The 9,484-nt window shown below is 48.5% G+C and overlaps 1 protein-coding gene across 1 annotated transcript; it reads left to right on the top strand.

Annotated features, from left to right (window-relative positions):
- Positions 1-1,493: 1,493 nt before the first annotated feature.
- Positions 1,494-2,786, top strand: LOC138105288 (uncharacterized). The gene has a single exon (XM_069005067.1). The coding sequence runs from the start codon at positions 1,494-1,496 to the stop codon at positions 2,784-2,786; it is 1,293 nt and encodes a 430-aa protein (XP_068861168.1).
- Positions 2,787-9,484: the final 6,698 nt, after the last annotated feature.

Genomic DNA, 9,484 nt, shown 5'->3' with positions numbered 1-9,484 from the left:
CTGTGGTACTGGAATGCAGCAGAAGCAACTCTGAATTTCCTGACTGTGCTGAAAGGAGCCCAGCTGGTCAGTCCCTCCTGTCCTCTTCCCCCCCCCCCTCCCCTTCTCAAATCCAACCAGAAGATTCAGCCTTCACATGCCAAGATTTTTGTCTGTGAGCACACACAGGTTTCCAAGTAAAGCAATGCCAAGGAGAGACTGATGCAATTAACACAATTAACAGAAATCCATCAGAATGCTGAATCCCAGCCTGGGTCAAAGCCAATCTGTCCTTTCAGGAAAGGTCACCCCAGCTCCAGATGCAGCAGAGGAGTCCATGTGCTCCTGGGATTTGCCCTGTCACAGACAGCGTGGCTCACATTTCTGGATGCTGTGTGTGTCATGAGCAGGCTCACACTGGGAAATTGCCCAGAGCAATCAATATCTTCCAGACACCTGACCAGAGCTCTTATAGCAACTCTGGTGGCAACGCCAGCAATGATCCTGTGTGTGAATGGGGAGTTTGGTCTTGCTGGGAAGCAGGAACCACCACGGGAATTACAAGGAGGGGCAGCATATCTCAACAGGAAAGTCATCCAGGAAGTCTCATTTCCAAGAACCAGCTGGTAAACAGTTTAGAGCACCCTGTTCACATCTGTAACACTCAGCAATTAATGAGGCACTCATGTACCTATAAAATAACCAATTCAATCCTGTTTATTTATATCACTGATTGAGCACTTTGTCACTGACTTTGACGAGGGAAAATTAGGCTGAGCCCCAGATATAAAATTAGGGAATGCTGGCACTGTAAGATGGCCTATCTCTCCTGTTTAATAAGCAGTGGTTATGGTTTTAATTTAATGTCAAAGGTATTTGGAGTCGCCATTAACAGGTAATTAATAGCCTGAAATACCCTAATCTATGAGATTGCTCAGGATTATACTGTAAAGTTAGTTTAGAGCTGCCAAATTATTTGTCAGACAAGCAATACACGTCAGAAGCCTTCTCCAGCAGTTCTCCCGAGCCACGAGCCACGTGCACAGGGGGGAGCGAAGCTCCCACCCAAAGCACAACCCTGCACTGGGAAACCCTGTTCAGACTGTGACATGAGATTTGCCTTTCCGCGCAGACCCGCAACCCTTGTAGTGTAGAGACAGGCAACCTTCGGCGGGGTCCACGTAAGAAGAATACAGCTGCTCTTTTCTAACAGGGGGAAGAAGGAGGCTTTTATGGCTGTCCCTGAAGAGAGCCCTCTTACAATGCTTCGCAGTGTCTAAACAGACCTACGTGCTCTGATCCCACTTGGCAATAATGAGGGACTTGTATTCCTCCGGCTTCGGGGACCAGTTCGCCCATCGGGCTGCAGATGCCGGCTCCGGTTACAGCGGCGGCGCGTTACGAACCTGTGACATTTAAGCGGGGATGAAAATTAAAATTGTCTTTATCCATTGTCCGTGTATTTACCCTTTGCTTTGCTCTGTTTCCATAGCAATAAGAAAAAAAAGGATCACATGCGCCCGTCTCGGACGGGGCGGGCGGGGGAGGGACGAGACGCCGTTCTGTGGGCAACCGCGCCCCGCCGTGGCTCCGCACAGAGCGCGGCCCCGCATCCCCGCACACAGCTCCCCCCGCACCGAGAGCGGCCCCGCATCCCCGCACACAGCTCCCCCGCACCGAGAGCGGCCCCGCATCCCCGCACACAGCTCCCCCGCACCGAGAGCGGCCCCGCATCCCCGCACACAGCTCCCCCGCACCGAGAGCGGCCCCGCATCTCCGCACACAGCTCCCCCGCACAGAGCGCGGCCCCGCATCTCCGCACACAGCTCCCCCCGCACCGAGAGCGGCCCCGCATCCCCGCACACAGCTCCCCCGCACAGAGCGCGGCCCCGCATCCCCGCACACAGCTCCCCCGCACCGAGAGCGGCCCCGCATCCCCGCACACAGCTCCCCCGCACAGAGCGCGGCCCCGCATCCCCGCACACAGCTCCCCCGCACAGAGCGCGGCCCCGCATCCCCGCACACAGCTCCCCCGCACCGAGAGCGGCCCCGCATCCCCGCACACAGCTCCCCCGCACAGAGCGCGGCCCCGCATCCCCGCACACAGCTCCCCCGCACCGAGAGCGGCCCCGCATCCCCGCACACAGCTCCCCCCGCACCGAGAGCGGCCCCGCATCCCCGCACACAGCTCCCCCGCACCGAGAGCGGCCCCGCATCCCCGCACACAGCTCCCCCGCACCGAGAGCGGCCCCGCATCCCCGCACACAGCTCCCCCGCACCGAGAGCGGCCCCGCATCCCCGCACACAGCTCCCCCGCACCGAGAGCGGCCCCGCATCCCCGCACACAGCTCCCCCCGCACAGAGAGCGGCCCCGCATCCCCGCACACAGCTCCCCCGCACAGAGAGCGGCCCCGCATCCCCGCACACAGCTCCCCCGCACAGAGAGCGGCCCCGCATCCCCGCACACCGCCCCCTTCTCTCCCCCCGCATCCCCGCACACCGCACCCCACGCATTCCCGAACACCGCACACCACTCCCTCTGCTCCGAGAGGGGCCCCGCGCCCCGTACACCGCTCCCTCTGCTCCCCCCTCATCTCCGCACACTTCTCCCTTCTCTGCCCCCGCACCCCCGCACCTCGCCCCCTCTGCTGCCCCCGCACCCCCGCACACCGCTGCCTTGTCTTCCCCCGAACCCCCGCACACCGCTCCCTCTGCTGCCCCGCATCCCCGCACACCTCACCCCCGCCCCGAGAGCGGCCCCGCGCCGTGCCGAACTGAGTGCACCAGGTACTGAGGATTCACTTTGAGCAAAAGGGCCAAAGGAATTTGCTCCGAGCATTGCCAGACAGCGAGGGGGTTTGTGTTGCACCATCAAATCACAGAATCATGGAATGGTTTGGGTTGGAAGCGGCCTTTAAAGGTCATGTAGTTCCAATCTCCCCCGCCATGGGCAAAGACACCTTCCACTAGACCAGGCTGCTCATATCTCTGTCCCACCCGACCACAAACACTTCCAGGGACGGGACATCCACAACTTCTCTGGCAACCTGTTGGACTGTGTCATTACCCTCTGAGTAAAGAATTTCTTCATATTATCCAGTCTAAACCTACCCTCTTTCTCTTTTAAGTCATTACCTTTTGTCCTACTACCGCATGCCCTTGGTGCTTGGTGCCAGTGCTATATGATCTCCCTGGAGCCTTGTTCCAACCCTCTGATCATCTTTGGAGTCTTCCTCTGGACTCACTCCAACAGGTCCTTGTATTCCTTTTGTTGGGAGCCCCAGAGTGGGATGTAGTACCCCATAGGGTCTCACAAGAGAGGAGTAGAGGGGTAGAATCCCTTCCCTCAGCCTGCTGGCCACAATATTGTTAACGCAGCCCAGGACACTGCTGGCCTTCTGGGCTTCCAAGAGCTCATTTCCAGGTCATGTTGAGCTTCATCCACCAGCACCGCCAAGTCCTTCTCCTCAGGGCTGCTCTCAATTTATTCTCTTCCCAGCCTGTATTTGTACTTGGGATGGCCCTGACCCAGGTGCAGCACCTTGCACTTGGCCTTGTTGAATTTCATGGGCTTCCCACAGGCCCACCTCTCAAGGGTTTCTCTTTTTCCTGAGCGAGTTTCTGTGAGATTTAGCAATTTTGTACCTAGTGATTATTTACTATTATTTTTTGCCTGTGGCTGTTTCACTTGTTTGTAAACAGTTATTTTTTCACTTACATCTACTCATATTTAATTTCTCCTTATTGGTAGAAAGGGATTGGTTAAAACTTTTAGAGGAGGCAACTCATTCCACAGTGTCTACCTCTTGAATTGTCTTAAATGAAGACACTCCAGTGGGCCAAATTAAAAAAAAAAAAAAGCTGTTGCCTGACTGTTAGTTCTGCCCTGAATATTTGAAGAACTCCAGGGAATTTCTACCTGTCTGCGGACAAACACAGCAGTTAGTCAAGACCAACAGAACATGGCAGCTGCTCCCCCATTATCTGTCTACATCCCATCAGGTATTTTATTGTAGCATCATAAAGGATAATATGTGGTTCCTATGACTTAGAAGTTAAACTTAATAGAGAAGTTAGAAAAAAGACTGTGAAACAAAGAAAAAATCTCCCCTCAAAATAGGAATTATAATTTTCAGAACTTGTTAGCATTAGTCATTTTCAAATTACTAATTAAGCTAATTTTACAACTTTGTTATTATAAATTCTTAGCAAAATTTATTTGGAAGAGACCTCAGGAGTTCATCTAGGCCAGTACCCTCTCCAAAGCAGAGCTAATTTCCAGGCTCTGTCGCATTGTCCAGGACCTAACATCCAGGACACCTCTGCAAACTCCAAGGGTGGGACTCTCAGGGCACCTGCTCCAGTACCCAACCAGGCTCTTGCTGAAAAGCTTTCCCATTACATCCAATTCGAATTTTCCTCTTGCAATTTGTGACTGTTGTCCCTCATCCTTCCACTTGACCCATCTTTGCAAATCCCCTTTACATGGGGAAAAGGAGCTCCTGGGATGCAATTCCTGGCATGCAGAACAGCAACAGGCATGGGCTGTCTTCCATTCCCTCAGTCCTTGCTTTTAGACCAGATATTAGATGGACATAGGAAAGGAGGCAAACCAATTGCAGGTGTACCTCAGATCTGCCTTTTCAAACCCTTTAGCATACAAAATAATCAAGAAATAATGGTTTCTCCTAAATAAAAATGCTCCATACATTGATGGTCATTGCAAAGGAGTTGAGTGCTTTTATAGAAGAGGACAAAGACGCAGCTTTTCTCAAGATATGAAGGAGATTTAGCATAAGAATCAGAAAGCAAACTTTCCTAACACAGAACTGTCTTTTGCCTTAGAGATATTCACATCGTGGACAGCAACATAGTTGTCTCTGCTCACTTTTAAAAGCTTGTTTGGGTACCAGAATTGATAGACAACTGCCCTGATTTTGGCTGGGATAGAGTTATTTTTCTTCCTAGTAACTGGTACAGTGTTGTATTTTGGATTTGGGGTGAGAATAATGTTGTTAACCCACTGATGTTTTAGTTATTGCTGAGCAGCTCTTAGACAGTGCCAAAGACTTGTCTGCTCTTCACCCACCTCAACAGCACAGAGTTTTGAGGGTGCACAAGCAGCTGGGAGGGGACACAGCTGCCCCCATCTGATCCAAGGGATATTCCATGACATAAAGTGTCATGCTGAACAATAGGACTGTGGGGAGTTGCCTAGGGGGTGGTGACACCATCAGGGGTGGGCTGGGCATCAGTCAGTGAGTGGTAAGCAAACTGCACTGTGCATCACTTGTTTTGCATATTCTTTTATTATTATTATTAATAATAATAATATTGTTATCCCTTCCTTTTCTGTTGTACTAAACTGTCTTTATCTCAACCCGTAAGTTTTGCCTTTTTTCCAATTCTATACCCCATCATACTGGGGGAAGAGAGTAAACAGCTCTGGGGTGTTCAACTGCTTGCTAGGTTAAACCACAACAACAAAGCATTTGTAGTCATAAAATATTTTTTCTTGTTTCTTGGAGCATTAATTCAGCCTTCAGTGAGCTCTGTGCTGTCAGAGCTAGAGCACAGCTGGTTTCACAGCTGGCTTCTTCAAGGCTAATATGGGGATCTTTATAGTTCATAACTTGTAGTATCCAATTTATGAAACATTCAATAAACCAAGTACATTAAGAACCAAACTTTGTATCTAATAGAAAAAACTTATAGAGACTGAATTTATAAGAAATTCTTGTTTGGAATGGGTAGAGAGTAATCTAGGTTTGGAGCATGTTTAAGAAATTTTTTGGTTTTAGAAGATACTTTCTGTAACAAACATGAAAATATTCTTCAAGAGCATTGTTCTCTGGTTTCAGATGCATTTCAAACAAACATCGTGCCAGCACTTACTTTAGTGAAAGGATATAGTGTAAGGGTATGAGGAACAGGGTATTTTCACTATTATTTTTCAAGTGGGGATCTAATAGAGGTATATTTGATAGTTGTGACTAGATCCAGAGCCCTTTATTAGCCAGAAGTCTTGCACAATTTAGAAGTGCCAGCAGTCATTTATTTGTCTGTATTTAAACAATAAGAAGAGATTCAAATTGCATAGAAAGCCTTTGACCTTCTTTTGAATAAATCAGTGGGTTTTTTTTTTTCAGACAGCAAGCAATTTTGCTGCAGGACATGATAAAGAAGGGAATAAAGTTTATTGAAGCTAAAAATAAGTTTTATTAGTTGATCCAGTGTCTTTTTCCAAGGACTGAGAAAAGAAAAAAGCACATGGCATTCATAGTTCTGTTTTATATGGTTATACATGAATGTAGACATCCTGAGGACCACATACACATTTTTTTGTCAATTCATGACGACATTTTTGCTTCTGCAGTCATATCTGATGCACATGCTGGCATCTCACATCAAGCTTATTGACTTGCTGTGAATGTCCTTTCAGGAAAATACCCAGTTCTGGTGAGGGCATTACAGATCTATGACTGGGTCTTCTTCTGGGATGAGGGGAAACTCTTGAATTTCGTAAAACATCAACTCTAGATCCAGAGCTCAAAGAGAGATTGATGGAACAAGCAATACAATTTCAGAAAAAAAACAATGCAGGACCAAGGCAGTACTTGTCCCCCTGTACTCAGCACTGGTGAGGCCACACCTTGAATCCCATTGTCCACATTGAGGGGCTGAGACGAGTACAGAGAATGGCAACGAAACTGGTGAAGGGTCTGGAGCACAAGTCCTACAAGGAGTGGCTGAGGGAGCTGGGGGTGTTTAGCCTGAAGAAAAGGAAGCTCAGGGGAGACCTTACCACTCTCTACAACTCTCTGAAAGGAGGCTGTCACCAGGTGGGGGTCGGTCTCTTCTCCCAGGTAACAAGTGCCAAGATGAGAGGAAATGGACTCAAGTTGTGCCAGGGGAGGTTTAGATTGGATATTAGGAGTGATCACTGTTATGATGGCCAGGCACTGGGACAGGCTGCCCAGGGCAGTGATGGAGTCACCATACCTGGAGCTGTTTAAAAGACATGTAGATGTGCCACTTGTGGACATGGTTTAGTGGTGGACTTGGCAGTGGTGGATTAGTAGTTGGAATGAATGAACTTAAAGGTCTTTTGCACCCTAAACAATTCTATGATTCTACATTTTGAAGATGGTCAGTAACTGTTAGGTTTGGGACAGAAAAACCCCCACAACTGTCATGCCTACTCTGAAAATTTATATTGAGGAAAAGAAGACAGATAGACACACCAGGGTAGTCCAAAAAGTCTTTTGGCTCTCGTGTTCAGGAGAAGGGAGAAGAACATCAGCATTTTCTGCCACTTTTTCAGTTGGGAAATACCTAGTCAAGCTATTTCTGATCCATGCAAGACTGCACTTCCCATGACTGGGGACAAACCTACCTCTGTTTAGACGCTGCTGGCAATCAGAGGCCCTGGCACTGTGAGAACAGGCTGCCAGGAGTATTTAAGGGATTCTCCAGAGAAAAGGTGTTTCCTCAATGAAGGAAGCAGAAAGAGTCCAAGACAGATAAGACAGACAGCACGTCCCGCACTATGACCCATATAAACACCCTGCTAGACAGGCAGCCAGATGCACTTTGATAATATGGCTTGCCTGTCTGTGTGCCTCCAGACCACAGCACCCATTTCTGAAGAGGGCCTCAAGTTTTTTCTCTTTTTGACATTTTTGTTCCTTAGGCCTCCTGCCATTTGTCTGAGGCTGAAAGACTCCTCTGCCTTGTCTGTATATGTGATGGAAACAGATGAGTCCCAAGGGAGAGTAGAGTGACCTTTGCACTCTGGCAGCTTAGCAGAAGCGCAGCAGAGCCCTTCAGATCCTCATCCAGAGTCTGGAGAAGCCCAAGGATGTTGACAAGGTTCACAGGGGTTTTCTTTCCGGTTCTGCTTCCTGCAAAAAGAAAGTGCTGGTGATCAATTTAGAAAAATTTATGACACTCCCCATTTGCTGGCAAAATGCAATAGACAGATTAATAACTTGCTGGCACATTTTTCCTTCTTTATTTTCTTCCTTTTTGCTCATTCCTCAAACTTCAACACAATAGCAGAATGGAAGAGAGGTGAAAAATTGTCTGTATTTCTTTGCAAATAACTTGTTAAAAGCAATTTTTTCTTGAAAAATCCCAAAGATGATATAAAAGTCCACAGCTGGTTAGGAAATGGGAGGGAAATTGCAGTAAATTCACTATAGTTTATTCCATCTGGGGTTCTTTTCTCCTTGGATATCAAATATATATACACACTTCTGAAAAACTCCCGCTTCTTTAAGCTCATGGTCATTCCTGCAAGTTTAAGGCCATGCTTTTAAAACTGAAGACCAAAATGTCAGAAATGTGTCAGTAGAGTTAACAGAAGTTACTCCAAAAGCTCAGGGTTCACACCCTATTTATTCTGTCACGAAGCACAATAAGTGCACTAACTTATACATGGAATAATTTTGGAAGAAGTTGTGAGGGACTTGATTCAATGGAAATAGTCATGATTTTTGTGGAGAGTTGATCACATCCCTTCCTCAACTGTTCAATCAAATGTTCAGTGAAAAAAACTAAAGCAGAGGGTTTAGGAGAGTTCTGGTACATCAGGAGGTGGTCTGTGTAACAGAAAGCCTTGAAGAAAAGATAGAACAGAGCTCAGATTATTCTGTAATTGGAAGAAGTCATGACTGAAGCCAAGGTGCTCATGTATATGTGTAGTAGGTTGAACCTGAGTTGATGGACAGACTTTTAGACAATGATGCTTCTCCCAATTTACATATTTAAACCGCACGGAAAGGCGGGAATTGCCTTTGGTCCGAGCTCGCCTGCCGGAAGGTGGAGGGGGCCTCGGAGCCTCCGGGTCCCGCCGGGCTGGGCTGGGGCCCCTGCCCGCCCCCCTTTTCCAATGCCATGGCACGGACCCTGGGTCATTGGGGTGGGGGAGGAAACTGCTCCAGAGCCGCAGGCAGCTAAAACCAGCCATGGACTGCTGCACAGCTAAACCCGTCTGGTGCGGTTTCCTGGGACCGGCGGGCCCCTCTCCTCTCCATGCGGAGCCAACAGGAGCCAGCAGAGCCAGCACACTTCGCACTGAACTGAAGAAGACACCGCGCAGCCAGCAGCACAAAGGGAGCGAGGCTTTCTCCACCGTAAAGTCTGAACAAGGACACTCTTCAACGTGGCGGCTTCAGAGCCAGAGAGAAAGTGAGCCATGGGAGACGGAGCTGAAAATGGCGGCGGGAGAAAAGAGGGCAGTGTCGCGGTTCTCGCGCGCCACTTAAAAAAACTTCTTGCATGCTGTGGTAAGAAACTGTAATATCACAAACGGTTTGTCTCTTTAATCCATTTGAAGTACATGGGGGGATGAAAAGTTCACGTGTGGCCCATGGAAATTGTGAAGAGTGCCTATGCCAGGCTACATAGAAGTATTGAGAGGCTTTTTAGAGACTTGTGGCTAAAAAAAATAAGCCTTTGTGTTCAGGCCAAAGTAACTCATCCTTAAAAGGATTAATAACCC

The sequence above is a fragment of the Aphelocoma coerulescens genome, chromosome 2 (assembly GCF_041296385.1).
Source record: "Aphelocoma coerulescens isolate FSJ_1873_10779 chromosome 2, UR_Acoe_1.0, whole genome shotgun sequence".
In the NCBI taxonomy this organism is placed as follows: Eukaryota; Metazoa; Chordata; class Aves; order Passeriformes; family Corvidae; genus Aphelocoma; species Aphelocoma coerulescens.
Note: the sequence above shows the minus strand (reverse complement) of the source record. Positions and strands in the feature narration are given on the sequence as shown.